This window comes from Pelmatolapia mariae, linkage group LG7 (genome assembly GCF_036321145.2).
Source record: "Pelmatolapia mariae isolate MD_Pm_ZW linkage group LG7, Pm_UMD_F_2, whole genome shotgun sequence".
In the NCBI taxonomy this organism is placed as follows: Eukaryota; Metazoa; Chordata; class Actinopteri; order Cichliformes; family Cichlidae; genus Pelmatolapia; species Pelmatolapia mariae.
This window is the reverse complement of record NC_086233.1, coordinates 36,682,997-36,701,973: the sequence shown is the minus strand read 5'-3', so window position 1 is coordinate 36,701,973 and position 18,977 is coordinate 36,682,997. Positions and strand designations below refer to the sequence as shown.

General features: G+C 46.7%; 1 protein-coding gene across 1 annotated transcript; it reads right to left on the bottom strand.

Moving 5' to 3' along the window:
• Positions 1 to 13,191: 13,191 nt before the first annotated feature.
• On the bottom strand, positions 13,192 to 14,850 carry LOC134631754 (E3 ubiquitin-protein ligase TRIM21-like). Its single transcript, XM_063480306.1, has one exon. The coding sequence runs from the start codon at positions 14,848 to 14,850 to the stop codon at positions 13,192 to 13,194; it is 1,659 nt and encodes a 552-aa protein (XP_063336376.1).
• Positions 14,851 to 18,977: the final 4,127 nt, after the last annotated feature.

Genomic DNA, 18,977 nt, shown 5'->3' with positions numbered 1-18,977 from the left:
AGCCAAGGCCTCAGGCGTTTTTTATATAACCATTTAAAACTATTTAGAGAACAATCAGGTGTTCTGTATCAAATAAGAAGGCACACAAATTATTTGTGCCAGTCCAAAAAATAGTTTGTGTCTACTATAAGACACCACAGGCCTAAATCCTGCAGGTCTGACAGCAGGAGGTGTATCAGTCCAGTTTTCCACGTGGAGACAGCATTTACACTGGAATCTGCTTTTGGTGGCATTTTTTTGGAGCAACTGTGACAATCATTAGTAGAACTGACACACAAAACAAAACGACTACACTACAGACTAACTATAGCCTCCAAACACGCTAAACGTCACAAATCTCTCATGTATCAAAACTCGCTCTCTCTTTCTTTCATTTGCTCTCTCTCTCTCACCGGTGTCACTCCTAAAACTTCCCCCTCTTCCTAAACAACCAAATGCCAAATGTTGCCATATCATTTTTTGATTGGTCGACATGGTACATTTTTCCACTAATATGGAAGGGGTGTTTTTTCTTCTCTTTTTTTCACTCGCAAGCAGAGAGAGTTTGCTAGCGCTGTCAGTAGAAAACGCAGTTTTTACTGTTTCTTCCCGCTGTAAACACCACTGTTTTATTCAGACAATAACATCACGTGTATTTTTCATCATAACTCTGGTTTTACGTTGCCTATCAACACAGTTTAAAAACTGGTATATAGTTTGTCACGTCTTTGTTTTCACAGAAACATAGCTCAGCGACAGAGTCCAGGACACTGCCATTCAGCTACATGGGCTCACTGCATTTTGTGCCGACAGAAATGCAGCTCTGTGCGGTAAGACTTGAGGTGTTGGCTTGGCCTTGGCCTACATCAGCTTGGAATGGTGCAAGAACTCGGTGCTAGTTACTAATTACTGCTCATCGCTGGTAGAGTTTATGACTGTTAGATGCAGACCTTTTTATCTACCTCAGCAATTCACTGCTGTGCTCATTACAGCAGTGTACATCCCACCCAGCGTAATACTAAGGAGGCGCTCTGCGAGCTGTACGGGGAGATCAGCGAGCTCCAGAACTCACACCTCGATGGACTGTTTATTATCGCCGGAGATTTCAACCACGCAAATCTCAAGCCAGTGCTTCTGAAATTCCATCAACACAGAGAAACGCATTGGATCTTGTTTACACAAACATTCCCAGCACTTACAGAGCGAAGCCCCGCCCCCACCTCAGACACTCAGACCACTCGTCTGTTATGCTAATTCCGGCATACAGACCGCTCGTCAGACGCTGCAAACCGGTTCTGAGGCAGGTGAGAACTTGGCCTGCAGGAGCTCTCTCTGCTCTTCAGGACTGTTTTGAGCACACTGACTGGGACATGTTCAGGGAGACTGCAACAAATGGCGACCACACCAACTTGGAGGAGTACACATCATTGTGATCAGCTACATCACCAAGTGCATCGATGATGTCACTGACACCAAGACTATCATAACACGCTCCAACCAGAAACCGTGGATGACTGCAGAAGTGTGTGAGCTGCTAAGAATTCAAGACTCCACCTTCAGAGCAGGCGACAAGGTGGCCCTGGGAACAGTGAGGGCCAAACTGTCTCATGCCATCAAAGCAGTGAAGAGCGCACATGGCAGTAGAATTCACAGCCACTTCCAGGACAGCGGTGACACGCGACGCATGTGGCAGGGCATCCAGGCCATTGGTGCTGGGCGATATGACGATATATATTGTGTGGACGATAGAAAAGTGTCTATCGTGCCATTTGTCTTCTATCGTTTCTATCGTTTCTAACCTAATTTTATAAATTATTACATAAAATATATCATTAATAGCCTGTGGCAAATATATTAGTGTTGTCTTGTCGCTATACATACTCTAACTTTATGCAAGAGAAAATAAAGTATAAAAAAATGATATTTTTCGCGAAGAAACTCCGTCTTGTGGTTTGGTGCTGCTTTACATGCACCCGGATTTGCGACATGCTTTACTGTAACTCAAAACGATGGACGCGCAACAGGTTGCAGTTTCATGCCCGGACATGCAACAGGCAGAGACAGCTACACAGGCAGCCCAAGAAGAAGCACTTTTACCGAAAAGAATCCAGAAAATCCGAGCTAAACCAAGTTGTGGAACAACGGGAGCAAGTTGGGAAAAGAAAAACTATAGCCAGCCGTAGATACAGCAGTCTTTCACACAAGGCACGCTGTATGAGAAAACGTCCCAGCGCCATAAACAAATCACAGGAGCCATCTCGCATTGCATTTGTAAAGGCATGGCCCCTATTTATGTAGTTGAGAAGGACAGCTTTCGTGACCTCGTCAAAGTCCTTGATCCGAGGTACGTTATGCCCAGTCGTAAGCACTTCAGTAAAGTCGAGTTGCTTCGCTTATATGACGCATGCCAGGGCAAAGTAGAGAAGGATATTGTCACGGCCAGGCGGATCAGCTGCACGCTGATCAGCACTCTCTGTTTCTCTCTTCCTTTCTCTCTCCTCTTCTCTCTCGCCGGGGCGGAACTCACTGTGGGTTCACGCCCTCGGCCCACGCCCTCGGGAGATGAGACACCTGGGTCTCATTAAGGTGATCGGTACTTAAGCCAGGAGGCGACTGCTGTTCGCCGCTGGATCGTTGTCTACCACGCGTTAGTGAAGCCAAGCTACAGCAAGTCAGTTAAGAGTGTTTTCCTGTGTGCGTCGTACTTAACCCTGTCTCCTTGTCTACAGAGCTCCCTGGATTTCCCCCCCGTGTGTTTCCCGTGTGGCAGTGTCGGAGTGAGAGCTTGTGATCGTGTGAGTGGATATTCTGAAGAACGCGTGCTTTCCCCTGGACTTCCCTGGAGACCCCTTCTTCCCTCACTCAGCTGTATATAGCACCCCCTGCACATTCTTGTATATACACCTGGTGCATTGTAAATAAACCTTTCTTGTGAGCATCAGAACCGGAGTCCTGCGCTTGAGTCCTCCTCCAAACCGTAACAATAACGATCCAGCCATCATGGACTCAGCGGACTCAAATCCCACCCAGCAACCCGTCCTCACCCCGGAGGCAATTCTGGAACGCCACGAACACATGCTTCGACACATAAACCAACAACTGGCTGCACTCACTCAAGTCCTCGCGCAACATCTACCGTCGGTAAGCCCACCCTCACCTCCTCCGTCTGTTTCTCCTCAGCTATCGGCTCCGAATCCAGCTGCTGCCGCTCCACCTGTTTCCCCCGCACCGGCTTCCACTGAGCCTCCTGAGCGATCGTTACCGGCGCCGGAGCCCTTCTCGGGTGAGTTCGATAAATGTGGAGGATTTTTGACTCAGATCACGCTACAGTTCCGTCAGTTACGAAGAACGTATGAGACAGACGGGGCCAAAATCGCCTTTATGGTTCAACTGTTACGTGGGCAGGCATTAAACTGGGCGCAGGCCGTTTTAAGAACAGCCCCGGAGATTTCTTACGAGGACTTTCTCACCAAGTTTAAAAGTGTTTTTGAAAGGGGCACCGGAGCGGAGGCGGCCGCCCACAGACTGTTAAATTTGAAGCAGGGGAGGCGGAGTATGGCAGATTTTTCGGTCGAATTCTGGACCTTGGCCGAAGAGACGGGGTGGGGGCAGTCGGCATTGATAAGTACTCTTTTGAATAATGTTTGTGATGAGTTAAAGAGAGAGTTGATGATGAGGGATGTTCCTAAGACTCTGTCTGATGTGATTACGCTATGTGTGAAGATAGATGAGCACCTACGGGCGCGCCGGGGAACCGGAAACTACATTTCCCAGAGGCCCCTGGGCGCATGGAGACGACGTCAGGGGAAGGAGCGCTTAGCGGCAGCCACGCATCGAACAGCATGGAGGAGGGTGAACAGCCCATGCAACTGGGCCGCTCCAGACTGTCGCCCGAGGAGCGGTATCGTCGTTGGAGAGCCGGTGAGTGCTTTTATTGTGGCCGCAGGGGCCATATTGCCATGGATTGCCCGGCTCGGCCAAAAGACAGCGCCCGCCAGTAGTGAGGAGTGTACGGGTGGGCGAGGTCACCTGTTCTCAGTCACCTCCTCGTCTCATGATTGCAGCTAAGCTAACGGTTGGTCTCAAGACTCATTCTCTCGACGCCCTGATCGATTCCGGGGCAGAACAGAACTTTATTGATGCCTCGCTGGCGCTCAAATTAGGCTTTATCACGGAGCCTCTGTCTCATTCACTCCAAGTCACAGCCCTTAGTGGCCAGCGTCTCCCAGACATTACTCACGTTACAGAACCGGTTTCCCTGACTCTTTCTGGCAATCATGTTGAAACCTTACAGTTGTATGTCTTTAGAGCCCTGCTCACGCCACTAGTCTTAGGCTATCCCTGGCTACGTCTACATAACCCTGCGATTGATTGGAGGAAGGAAAATATTTCGGGGTGGGGGGAGGAGTGTCACATGTCCTGTTTAAAAGCCGCCACCCCCGCTATGTGCCTACCACCCAGTAAAACTATTGCAGAACCGCCTGATCTGTCCTCCATACCAGCGGTTTATCATGACCTGGCGCAAGTGTTTTGTAAAGATAAGGCACGCTCCCTCCCTCCTCACCGGCCGTATGATTGTGGGATTGACCTACTCCCTGGCGCTCCCCTCCCGACCAGCAGGCTGTACAGCCTGTCTCGACCGGAGCGGGAGAGCATGGAAAAATACATCAATGAGTCACTGGCCGCCGGTCTCATTCGCCCCTCGTCTTCACCTGTTGCTGCTGGTTTCTTTTTTGTCACCAAGAAAGATAAGAGTCTTCGGCCCTGTATTGATTATCGCGGTCTCAACTCCATCACAGTTAAGAACAAGTATCCCCTCCCTCTGCTGAGTTCCGCTTTCGAGCTTCTCCAGGGTGCCACCGTTTTCACAAAGTTGGACCTGCGCAACGCCTACCATCTGGTGAGGATTAGGGAGGGAGACGAGTGGAAGACGGCTTTCAATACTCACCTGGGCCATTTTGAATATCTTGTAATGCCTTTCGGTCTCACCAATGCTCCAGCTGTGTTTCAGGCTCTCGTGAATGACGTGCTCCGTGACTTCATCGACCATTTCGTTTTTGTCTACTTGGACGACATCCTCATCTTCTCCCGCTCCGTCGCCGACCATCAACGCCATGTCAGGCAAGTCCTTCAGCGTCTCCTCGAAAACCGTCTCTTTGTTAAAGGGGAGAAGTGTGAGTTTCATGTCTCAACTGTTGCTTTCCTGGGCCACGTCATCGATCATGGTAACCTCAAAACGGATCCCGCAAAAGTTCAAGCCGTTGTTGACTGGCCGACTCCTTCCAACCGTAGACAGCTTCAAAGCTTCCTGGGGTTTGCAAACTTTTATCGTCGCTTTGTTCGCGACTACAGTAAACTTGCCCTGCCTCTGACCCGTCTTACTTCTCCCAAGGTTCCCTTCTGCTGGGATGAGCTGGCTCAGCGGGCATTTGCCCATCTGAAGGACCGCTTTGCCTCGGCGCCCATTCTCGTCCAACCCGATCTCAACCTGCAGTTCATTGTGGAGGTGGACGCCTCGGACGCTGGTGTGGGGGCGGTGCTTTCCCAGCGGCAAGGAGGTAAGCTGCACCCCTGTGCCTACTTTTCTCGCCGTCTCTCCTCCGCAGAGATCAACTATGATGTGGGAGATCGAGAGCTACTAGCCATCAAGCTAGCCCTGGAGGAGTGGCGCCATTGGCTTGAGGGCGCTGCCCAGCCGTTTGTGGTCTGGACCGATCACAAGAACCTGGAGTACATTCGATCGGCGAAACGCCTCAACGCCAGGCAAGCCAGGTGGGCCCTGTTTTTCACTAGGTTTCAGTTCACGATCACTTACAGACCCGGTTCTCGTAATGTCAAGCCAGACGCCCTCTCACGCCAATTCGCCGCCTCCGACGACGCAGCTCGGGACTCTCCCATCCTACCACCCACCTGGGTAATCGGGGCTCTGACCTGGGAGATCGAGTCGGCCGTTCGAGAGGCTCAACGGACAGAACCGGACCCCGGAACGGGACCTCCTGGGCTGCTCTTCGTCCCCTCTTCTGTAAGGTCACGAGTGTTACATTGGGCTCATACAGCCAGATTCACCTGCCACCCAGGGGTCCACCGCACTACTACCTTCCTTCAACGTTTCGCCTGGTGGCCTTCCCTTGCCAAAGACGTCCGCGAGTATATTTCCGCATGCTCGACCTGCGCTCAAAACAAGAGCGTCCATCAACCACCCTCTGGTCTCCTCCAACCTCTGCCGACTCCGAGTCGTCCCTGGTCGCACATCGCTGTTGACTTCATCACGGGTCTGCCCGTCTCATCAGGTAACACTGTCATTCTCACCATTGTGGACCGTTTCTCCAAAGCTGCTCATTTTGTCGCCCTCCCTAAGCTCCCCACTGCTCTAGAGACCGCCCGGCTACTCACGGACCACGTTTTTCGCCTCCATGGAATCCCCACGGACATTGTGTCAGACAGAGGACCGCAGTTTACGTCACGTGTCTGGAAGGAGTTCTGCAGTGCCCTCGGAGCTCAGGTCAGTCTCTCCTCTGGTTTCCACCCGCAGACCAATGGTCAAACGGAGCGTGCCAACCAGGAGCTCGAAGCGGCTCTCCGGTGCCTGGTATCCACCAACCAGTCGACTTGGAGCGAGCAACTGTCATGGATTGAGTATGCTCATAACAGCCTTACCTCCTCTGCCACCGGTGTGTCCCCTTTCGAGGCATCCATGGGCTACCAACCGCCACTCTTCCCAGCCGTCGAAGGTGAGCACTTTGTTCCCTCCGTCCAACAGCATCTTCGGAGGTGTCGACGTGCCTGGAGAGCGACTCGGGCCGCCCTTCTCCGCACAGTGGAACGCAATAAACGCCTGGCGGACCGCCACCGGACCCCTGCTCCCGCCTACACACCTGGACAAAAGGTTTGGCTGTCCACCAGATTCGTCCCACTCAGGTCTGAATCCAAGAAACTGTCTCCCACTTACATTGGCCCCTTTGAAGTCGACTCTGTGATTAACCCTGTCTCTGTCCGTCTTAAACTGCCCCGGAATATGAAGATCCATAACACCTTTCACGTGTCACAAGTGAAGCCGTGCCTCTCTAGTCCTCTGTGCCCTCCTTCCAGGCCCCCTCCGCCCGCCCGGGTCATTGATGGCCACCCGGCGTTCACCGTTTCGCGGATCATGGATGTCCGGCGCCGGGGGCGCGGTCTGCAGTATCTCGTGGATTGGGAGGGATACGGGATGGAGGAGCGTTCTTGGATCCCGCGGGCGGCCCTTCTGGACCACAGTATGGTGCGGGCGTTCCATGCGGCTCACCCTGACAAGCCTGGGGGTCGCCGGGAGGCTCCCGTCAGGGGGGGGGTACTGTCACGGCCAGGCGGATCAGCTGCACGCTGATCAGCACTCTCTGTTTCTCTCTTCCTTTCTCTCTCCTCTTCTCTCTCGCCGGGGCGGAACTCACTGTGGGTTCACGCCCTCGGCCCACGCCCTCGGGAGATGAGACACCTGGGTCTCATTAAGGTGATCGGTACTTAAGCCAGGAGGCGACTGCTGTTCGCCGCTGGATCGTTGTCTACCACGCGTTAGTGAAGCCAAGCTACAGCAAGTCAGTTAAGAGTGTTTTCCTGTGTGCGTCGTACTTAACCCTGTCTCCTTGTCTACAGAGCTCCCTGGATTTCCCCCCCGTGTGTTTCCCGTGTGACAGTGTCGGAGTGAGAGCTTGTGATCGTGTGAGTGGATATTCTGAAGAACGCGTGCTTTCCCCTGGACTTCCCTGGAGACCCCTTCTTCCCTCACTCAGCTGTATATAGCACCCCCTGCACATTCTTGTATATACACCTGGTGCATTGTAAATAAACCTTTCTTGTGAACATCAGAACCGGAGTCCTGCGCTTGAGTCCTCCTCCAAACCGTAACAGATATTTGCAGTGTCATGCATTATGCCTTGACTACTGACCTATGAACGAGCAGAGATACACAGCCCTACATGAGCGTAACCATCCATTTCATTAACAAAGACCGGACCCTCTGTGCTCACTGTTTACAGACTGCGTACTTTCCAGATGACCACACTGGAGGCATGTTAGTTAGCCCAAGGCATGAGTCTGCCATTGCTACATATTTAACGTGCATAAAGTACATTATGTGCATATATATGTGCATGTAGTACTAATATATATATATATATATATTAGTTTTACTAACATATGATATGCAAATGTAAAACAAATATTTTCGGCTACTGTTCTGGCTGTAGTAATTCCGAGTGACCCCTAATTAAGAATTAATGTGTCTAGGTCTGAGAGATACACTGGAGTCATGGGGATTGCAAGAATGCCACCTTGTCTGTGTCACCACGGATAATGCCACTAACAACATCTCTGTAATGGAACTGAACGAGTGGGAACGGCTACAATGCTTTGGTCACCGCCTACAGCTAGCCATTGGTGAGTGTAAAACATGCGTGCTCCCAACGCAGGGGAAACAAATTCTGCAGAGGAGACCTACCTTGGCACTTGTGCAGGTGAAGCCAAAGGGAAGATATGCTTCACCATATTTTCTAGTCTTTGGCTTAGAAGGAAGTTGGCTTGGAAACACATTTGGCGATGCCTCATCTTCTGCTTTGCGTTTGTGTGGGAGTCCTGTCAAAAACCTGTCCATTATGCTAGCAGTGTTCAAGCGTTCTTTTTTTTTTTTTTAAATTCATATCGCGCCCCACCTGCAATCGCTCTGTAAAGTAGCCTCATGGGCAGTGTAGTCCGTGCTGCAGGGAGAATGGACTGCCATACCTGTTATGTGTCTGTGAGCGCGAGGAGGGAGAAAAAGGAAAAGTACGAGTTGTCACCGACCAGAAACGGGAGATAGAAGCATGTAAATATAATAATAACCGCAAGCCCAGTTGTAAGTAAGCTATTAAGACTTGACTGTACACTTTGTTCATGTTTTCCTCCGAAACAATACATTCCGTTGGAGCAGCATTTCAACGCCTCTCTCTGTCTCTCGCTAGCAAAGTTGACCCAGACAACAAAGTAAAGCTAGTTTTTGGCTACGAGCCCGACACGGAACCCGACGTATTAGCCAGAGGTCCCTTTACTACGGTTCGGAGCCGCGGACCTGTTTTATATACGCCCGGAACAGTTTTCTATATGAGATCACTGCAAAAAGCGTAGCCTTACCTAATGTCCACCCTACTGTTATTAATTTTATATTAAGATTTAAAAATCTAGTCGGTATTGGTATGGCGAGTAACCTTCAGTAATAGTAATAAATCACACAGCAATAGTACATTCATGTAGTTGTAAAAAACATGATAATATATTAAGTAATCCAAACTATTCAGAATATGTTACTCTCACTGAGTAACGTAACTGAATACGTTACAAAATACATTTTCGGGCATGTATCCTGTAATCTGTAGTGGAATACCATTTAAAAGTATCCTTCCCAACACTGCACACACACACACACCACGTTACTTTTGCACAATACTCAGCATTTTGAACATTTCCATTGCACTGTCTTGTGTCTGTATCGTCCTGTTCTGTCTAGTGTTGCACTGTCAGGTCTTGTTTCTTTTTTTGAAATTTTTTGCACGTTGCACTTTACGTAGTCCTGTGTTTGTCAATTATATGTCGTATGTAGCACCAGGGTCTCAAAGGAATGCTGTCTCATTTCACTCTGTACTGTACCACTGTACCTGGTTGAAATGACAATAAAAGCCACTTGATTTGACTTGAACACTGTGTGTGGGTCCTCATTTGTGTCACAATCCCAATGGAAATGATGTGGTCAAAGTCGCTCCAAGATGATAAGAACAGTAACAGACTGACGAAATGCAGTAATACAATATATTACAATTTTAAAAATATAAGAAATTAGATGGAGGAGTTCTACAGGGAGGAATGATTTCCTGTGTCTTTTAGTGGTGCATTATAGGTTATCTCAGTCTCTCACTGAGCGTGCTCCTGTGACTGGCCAACACGTCATGGAGTGGGTGGGAGGTATTGTCCAGCATTTTCCTCATCTTGGACAACATCTGCCTCTCCGACACCACCTTAAGGGAGTCCAGCTCTATTCCCACAACATTATCGGCCTTGTGGATCAGTTTATTGAGTCTGTTGGGATCCCCAGCTGCCTCAGCATGCAACCTCAGCACAGAGTATGGCACTGGCCACTGGACAATGCTCATAGAAAATAGAGATGACTCCAGCCCTTTCTGTAGAGTGCAGTGGTGTTTTTAACCCAGTCACGTTTATTATCTATGTGTACTCTGTGGTATTAGTAGTTCTCCACAATGTCCACATTGACCTCCTGGATTGAAACACAGGGTCACAGGTCCAATATTGATTCTTTGGTCTTTGTCACATTGAGCTGCAGATGATTCTCCTTGCATCACATGACAAAAGAGTCAGTCACAGCCTGGTACTCTGTCTCATCACCCTCAATGATGCATCCAACCACTGCAGAGTCATCAGAACATGTCTGAAGATGGCAGGCCTCTCTGCAGCGGCTGTGGTGTAGAGGCTGAAGAGGAAAGGGTGGAGGACGGTCCCTTGTGGTGCCCCTGTGTTGCTGATCACCTTATCAGACACACAATGTGGAAGAAACGCATATTGTGGTCTTTCTGTCAGGTAATCAACAATGTAGGACACGAGAGAAGTATCCATGACATGGGAAGTCAGTGCCACAGTCCTGGGGGCCATTGGGTACAGGAACAGGAACGAGGCATGATGCCTTCCACAGCGCTGGGACCCTATGCAGACTCAGACTCAACATGAACAGTTTATGAAAGACTCCACAAAGCTGGGGGCATAGGCCTCAAGGACACGGGGACCTCGTCTGGTCCAGCAGATTTGCCTGAGTGGAGTCTTCTCAGTTGTCTTTGAACCTGGTCATTAGTGAAAGTGATGGGTGGGGGAGGGGTGTCAGGATGTTTAGAGGTGGCAAAGGTGCAATGTGGAGAGTGAGAGAGAGAGAGTGGTGTTCTTGTGGATTGCAGGCTGACTACAGGTAAGTCAGTATGGGGGTGAGCATTTCTGTTGAAAAACACAACTCATTACCTCTGTCCTCACCAGAGATGGGCAGTAACGCGTTACAAGTAATGCATTACTGTAATCCGATTACTTTTTCAAGTAATGATTAATATAAGGGATTACTATTGCCAAAAAAGTAATTAGATTACTGTTACTTTCCCGTAAGCACGCTGCATTACTGCGTTACTAAACCGTCGTGATTTTGTTCGTGTGTCTCATGACAATGACGTGAGCGCGTTTGACGTCCATGGCAGCAACAGACATGTGTAGATCAACAATGGATAATATGGAGTGCGGGAGAGAGTACGACTGTGCAGCGTTTAAAGCGTGGACGTACTTACATTACTTTATGTTTTATTCCGTGAAAAGTGACAAAAACATTAGCATAGGCTGTACACTCTGCGTGGGAAGAAAACTTCCTTCTACCGCAAAAAATTAAACTTCAAATCTGTGCAAGTACCTAGCAAGCCACCACGGGAATGTGAAATTCACAGAGAAACTCCCGGATCCCCCCACTGACATGACCGCTGTGGCACCGGGCAAAACCTTCACTGGCCCCACTCCTGCTAAACAGGTGAAAATAGCCTTAAGAGCGACAGGACTTAGTGCCGACAAGTCTTTGATTTTATTTATTTTTTGCTGTGTTTTACTTGCATCTATTTAAAAGAGCGAGTGTAAACAGAAAACATTATTTTTTTTATATGGTGGAATATGCAGAAAATACGTTTAAATGTTAAAGAATTTCTTCGAGCCAAAGACAGTTGCATATAATAAATTTTTTCCTAATGCAATGTGCATAAAATTAAAAGATTCAAACTAATAAGACAATATTTAGAAAGAGGCTTTCCGTTTGATTCAATTTCATATGATGGATTATGCATAAAAAATAGAATTGGGCTGAAAGGTCTGTTGCTTTATTACATATTCAGGTCGTGTATCATGTTTTTGAAAAGTAACTGAGTAACTAAGTAACTAATTACTTAAAAATAAGTCATCAGTAAACAATGGGATTACTTTTTGGAGAAGTAATTAGTAACTAATTTTTTCAAGTAACTTCAAGTAACTTGACCAACACTGGTCCTCACCGCCCCCAGCTGTTGGATGGCCTGAATCCAGTGATTATCTTCATGCCACTCCACACCTCTCTCATGCTGTTCTGCTGGAGTTTCCACTCCAGCTTTCTCCTGTAGTTGTCCTTAGCCTCTCTGATTGTGTCTAGTGTCACTTTTGAAAGCCCAACAGACACAATTAGAGTTGGTCATTAAGGCATTAAATCCTCAGGAGGTGGCTGCTTCTAGCAATCCCGCACCTCGACGTAGAAGAACGGTGAATGGTTTTAGGTGCGAGCAAATTGTCTGTGAAGGTTCTCAGTCATCTAGATCTTTATAGTGTAAGATCTCGGAAAGAAAATTGCAAATTGGACATATTGCCCGATATTGTCCCCGTTCTGAGGAAAGTCAGCATAAAAAAGATAAAGGGCTAATAACCAAACCACTAAGGTGGCGGAAAACTAGCACCCACCAGTGTGTAGAGCAACACACCAGTGGGAAGGTCACAAGGCTCCGACAATGTAGAACTCGGTCATCAAGTTGGTGAATGCTTTGAAGGGGAGGTTGATTTGGGTGCAATTATTATCCCATGTCTAAGGAGCTTGGAAAGAAAAGCATCTGGACTTCTTTAAGTTGCTTGAAGACGTTTCACCTCTCATCCGAGAAGCTTCTTCAGTTCTAAGGTCAAATGGTGGAGAGTCTCAGATTTAAACCCCGTGGGAGTTTCCCCCCAAAGAGGGACAAAAGGACCCCCTGATGATCCTCTACTTAATCACATGAGCCAAGGCGTGAAAACGGGTGACCCACACCCGTGGGTTCCTCTTTGGGGGATACTCCCTTGTACACCCTGACTGGAAAGATTTTATTTGTTGTTGTTATTAATCATCCATTAATCAACCAGCATTTAACAAACTTTATTTTGAAATGAAGCTTTTTGACATTTATCCAATAATATTTGGTCTTCATTTCAAGTCTCCATTAGTGGGAGCATTTGCTGATTTAACGTTTCTTCTGTTTGCATCAAATTCCATGAAAATCAAATCTAAGTGTGAATCGGAGTCCCCAACAAACAGATACTATAGAAAACATGGAGATTGTAGAATATTTACACTGAATATGTTCATTTGTTCCCTTCAATAAAAATCAATCAGTTCATCAAATAAAATCAGTCGTTGATCGACTCAGTTTGATTGACAGGACAGATGATCAGAGGTGCGGAGTTTTTACCACCATCATTCTTACAGGGACAGAAGAATGGGTGGAGTTTGTGATTGAAGGAGCAGCCAGTAAAGGAGTGGATAAGAGCTGCAGCACCTACATCATAAAAGGAGACCAGACCCTCCTCGTAATCCACAAACACCCCCACCATCTCAGGACCAGACTGAAGACAGAGGGGGACTGGAGGACCAGCAAGAGCTCTGTATTCATTTCCATTTCTCAGCCACACAGTCCAGAAACCATCCTGAGGAGTCAGTTCGATTTTTCCCTTCCTGTTGATCGACTCTCTGGCCACTCCTAAATCCCAGTCAGTCTTTCCTTTAACCTGAACCTCAAAGTAAAATCTGCCTGAAGAGAAACTCTGCTTTCCTAAAACATTAGGGCATGGAGAAAATCTCTCTGGGTTGTCAGGAAGTTTCTTCCTCACATCACCACAGTGCACTTGTTTTTCATCATCAGACAGGATGAGTTTAGAATTTGCTGTATCCGGATCCAGAGTCACATCCACTGCATACTGCTGGACCCTCTTCAGCTCAGCCTCAAACAGCTTCTTCTTCATGAGTTTCCTGAGTGTCTCCTCCAGCTGAGCCACAGCTCTCACCACAGTCCCCTCATATGATGGTGGACGGACGCTGACTCCTCTCCAGTCCTTGGTGGGTGGAGCAGCTTTCAGGGACAAGAAGCTTTGGAGTAGGTGGAGGTGGTCTTCAGAGCGTGAGAGCTGCTCCACCTCAGATCTTCTCTTCTTTAGCTCAGAGATTTCTTGTTCCAGATCTTTGATCAGACCTTCAGCCTGTTTCTCTGCTGTTTCCTGTTTGTCTTCGATCTCCTTTATGAGCTCCTTCAGGCCTCTATCAACAGACTTCTTTAGAGCAATGAAGACCTGAACACCTTCTGCTTTCTGTCTGTCTGCAGCACCTTTACTCATCTTCACTGACTCTTTGATCTGCTGAATCTTCAGTCGTCTCTTCTGGATCATCTGCTGAATTTCAGCCTCTGTCTTCTCCAGCTCTGCCTTCTTTCCTTCATATTCATCCTTCAGAGGAACAAACTCATGGTTCTTGTGGTCTAAAACAGAGCAGAGCACGCAGACACATGTCTGGTCAGTCTTACAGAACAGCTCCAGAGGTCTATCATGCTTCGTACACATCCTGCCCTCCAGGTTCTCCACAGCCTCAATCAGTTGATGTCTTTTCAGACCTTTCTTTGTCAGATGAGGCTCCAGGTGAGTCTCACAGTAGGACTCCTGACACACCAGGCAGGACTTCAGGGCCTTCAGTCTGGTTCCAGTGCAGATGTCACAGGGAACTTCTCCTGGTTTGGCAGCTTGTTGCTCTGAGCTGCTGCTGCTGACTTTCTGCTGAACTTCACGTCTGAACTGAGCGACCACCTCAGAGAGCAAAGTGTTGACCCTCAGCTGAGGTCTAACATAGAAAGTCTCTTTACACATAGGACACTGACACATGGCATTCATGTCCCAGTGCTGAGTGATGCAGTTTTTGCAGAAGTTGTGTCCACATGGTATACTGACTGGATCAGTGAACACATCCAGACAGATGCAGCACAGAAACTGATCTTCAGATCGTAGATTGCTGACAGCAGACATGTCTGCACTCTGACGGAGAAAGAAAAGAAACACATTTTATATAAAATTCACTTTAAATTTCATTTTAAAAAAGAGAGAAACAAATTTCAGTATTGTGCTCTTTACAAAACCAAACAAATCTGAACCTAAAAGTGTGACATGTCAAAATCAGTTTATTCAGAATGTCTGATTTTAAAATTCTCCAAAGATTAACCTTTTACACCCCCCCCCCCCCCCCCCCCCCCACACACACACACACACACACAAATTGTGCTCTGTGGTGCTTCTGAGAAGAAATGACTGACACAACTGGGATCAATTCAGTGAGTTTATGAAAACGTCAGGAAGGACTGATGAAAGATGACACACAACAGAGCTGTACAGTAACACAAAGCGAATAAAAAAATTAAAACAGTCAGCAGTTTATTAGCAAGTTGTTGGAAGGGTTTCTCCCCTCACAGCTAGTGACTCCTGGTGACGACAGTGCCTGGCCTGATCCAGATACAGTGCTACTTGCTAGGACTGAGGACTCTACCAAAGTGGTACATCACTAACTGGCATATAAACAAAACAGAATACCTAATGATGACATTAAAAAAATCTCTTGGCATTCTGACCATGGAGGTTTCTGTTATTAGAGAATGACAGGAAACAATAATAAGCTTGGTGGAGGAAGTAAAGCCTTGAGACTTCACAACACAGAAAAGAACAGGAGGAATATGGCACTGGACATTGTGGAGTTTGAGCAATACTACTGAATGAATGACATCATAGTAACTGGACTAAAAATGAAGTAAAGTGGCAGTGACAATGACGGAGAGTAATCATGTGTGGAGCAAGTGGAATCTGCGGAGCAACAGATAACAACCTTCTTAAATACTTCTTCAAATAAAGAATCTTTATTTGGTTAAACAGGACACCAGACAAGGACAAGGTACTTGTCACCAGGAACATGGAAGAACTAGAAAAATATCGCTAAGACAAGCTCTATGATGTAATAAAAGTGTCATAGGGCAGGGATAGCTCAGTAGGTAGAGTGGTTGCCCCATGATCGGAAGGTCGGGGGTTCGACTCCACTGAACGGCTACCCTGAGGTACCCCTGAGCAAGGTACCGTCCCTACACACTGCTCCCCGGGTGCTGCATTGGTGGCTGCTCACTGCTTCACTGGGTGAATGGGTTAAATGCAGAGGAGTAATTTCCCTGCGGGGACTAACACATACACATTATTATTATTATATAACAAGAATACATACCATACCATAGTATTTGTTGACAGAATGCATACTTCTTTAACTGACCTGGGAACTTACTACATACAGAAAAAAAAGCACAAGATATGGAACAGGAAATAAATCCAGAAAATAACTTTTATATCAGTAACACTAGTGGTTTTTGTTTTTGACTAAATGTAGAATGAGATATAATCAAGAAAAAAAATATCTTGGAATTAAATAGGGCTGGTGAAAATCTTCGGGAAAAAATTCCTTTCTGTCACGGCGGGGTGCGCCGGTGTGATTGGAAACAGGACCCAAAAGCAGATGCTGACAGAGGGGTTGCAGGTTAACAAAAAGCGAGCTTTTATTTGGCTGGAGGCAGAGTAAAACATGAAAAAACAAGCAAACTAAGAAAAACTATGAACGCTATGAAACAACTATGATAAACTATGAATGACTGTGGTGAGATTAACAGATGACCTGACAATAACTGAACAGAAACACACTGACTAAATACACACAAGGGTGATTAGGGGGAGTGAAAACACATGGGGAAACAGCTGACTAACATGAACCTAATGACGGGACAGGGGAAGTGAAACTAAATACAATGAACAAAGAACACAAGACTCCTTCAAAATAAAACAGGAAACATGGTGAAAAATACAATAAACAACGAAATAAAACTAAAATACACAAGCCACTGGGTCACAGACCCAGTACTCTGACACTTTATTTTCCTAAGAGCCTTTTTGCCTAGAACTGTACAAGATCAACAGGACCCTTAGAGCCTTCATCAGGAACTCAATGGGGACGTGGCGCACAACACTAGAGGCCAACTTCAAGTCAATAGCACACATCACCATGTACACATCACCACCATGTATTTCCCATGTCTACTCTGTGCCTTTCCCATGTCAGACATTTCATGTCTCTATGTTCCCTGTGTCTCCACAGTCAGTCGTATCTCGATGTTACAGTTTGTACTCTTGTCTCTGTGCTCCACGTTCGCTCTGTTTTTCCCTGTCTTGCATTTCCTGTTTTACGTTGATAGTTTCATATCCTGTGTTCAGTGTTTTGAGATTTGCTTCCCCTTTGTCTCGTTATGTCAGATTAGTCCCAACTGTGTTTTCCTCCTCTTTCCCATTCCCTCTTCACTCCCTGGTATATGTAAGCCTTGTATTTTCCTCTGTCCGTTGTCGCGTCGTACACCATCTTTGCTGTGTGTTTCCTCTGTTTCCTAGTCCTCTGTTTCCCAGTTTAGTTCCTTAGTTTCCTAGTTCTATAGTTTTATTTTTATGTTTTTTATTTCTAGTTTCTTGTTTTCTGTTTTGTTTTCTGTATAAATGTAGTATTATGTCCAGTAATAAAGCTGCCATTTTCATTTAACTTGAGTCCTGCGTTTGGGTCCTACATCCTACCTGCCACACAGCACAGCCATGACACTCAATGAGATCATTGACAAGACTGCATACGGATACCGACTGTGAATTGGAGAAATCACCAGCCATCTTTACATGGATGACATCAAGCTGCGTGCCAAGACCGATCGAGACATCGATTCACTGATCCACACCACCAGTATCTACAGCAATGACACTGGAATGTCATTCAGACTGGAGAAGTGTAGTTGGATGGTAAAAAACAGAGAGGGAATATAGTCAGAACTGAGGAGATTGCACAACCAGAAGGTAACACTGCAAACATTGAGGACAGCTACAAGTACCTGGGAATCCCACAGACAAATGGGAACTATGAAGAGGCCACCAGGAAAGCCGCAACCACCAAATACCTGCAGAGGGTCAGGCAAGCACTGAGGAGTCAGTTGAGTGGTAGGAACAAGACCTGGGCAATCAACGCCTACACCCTGCCATGGTTTAGATACCCTCCTGGGATAATAAGTTGGCCAAAGGAGGAGATGGATGTCACTGGCATCAAGAAAAGAAAGCTCCTGACATTGCATTGAGGGTTTCACCCCAAATCCAGCACCCTGGGACTTTACACTAAGCATAAGGAAGGAGGCTGGGGACTAGTGAGTGTCAGTAACACGGTCCAGGATGAGACAACAAACATCCACAGTTGTGCTTAGTTATTTACGAAGCACAACTGACCATGTGCTTAGTAAATACCTCAGGTAGCAGAAACCAAAGAAAGAAAAGAAGGAGCCACCATCATGGAAGGACAGGCTCCTGCACGGTATGTACCACCAGCAGATAGAGGAAGTGGCTGACATCCAGAAATCTTACCAGTGACTAGTCAAAGCTGGACTGAAGGACAGCACAGAGGCACTAATCATGGCAGTATAGGAATTAGCTCTTTGTCTGGGATCCTGAATTTGATCAGCAGTTCAGAAAGTTGATGAATGAGGTTTTGTTGATGTTGTTGCACCGCCCCTTATTTAACTTACATTTAATTTCCTGTTCCTGTTTTTATTGTTCATGATAATAAAATAAAATAAAATAAAAATTCTGAGATTCACTGATTTACTGGTATTACAGAAGAATAGCTCTGCTAACAAGCTCTACTCACTCAGTAACAAACACACTGTATTTAGTCTGATCATTTCCTAGTAACATTTAAATTTACAATAATTGACTACACAGCAGTGGGGAGTAGATTTCATCACAGTGCATGTCTTTCTGAAAGTGGTGTAACTAAGTTTAAGAATATAATTCACCCACTGTTATCTTCTTCAAGGCCCTGTACCAACACAGAGCAGAGCAGCTACCTGAACACTACTCCAACAGAGGTCGATTATCTTGTTAATAACTTTGCCTCCTCACTATGTATGACTCTGGATACTGTAGCTCCTGTCAAAAATAAGACCTCAAATCAGAAGTACCTGACTGCTTGGTATAATTTAGGGATGCACCGATACCGATACCGGTATCTGGTATCGGCCTCGATACCACATTTTCTAAAGTACTCATAC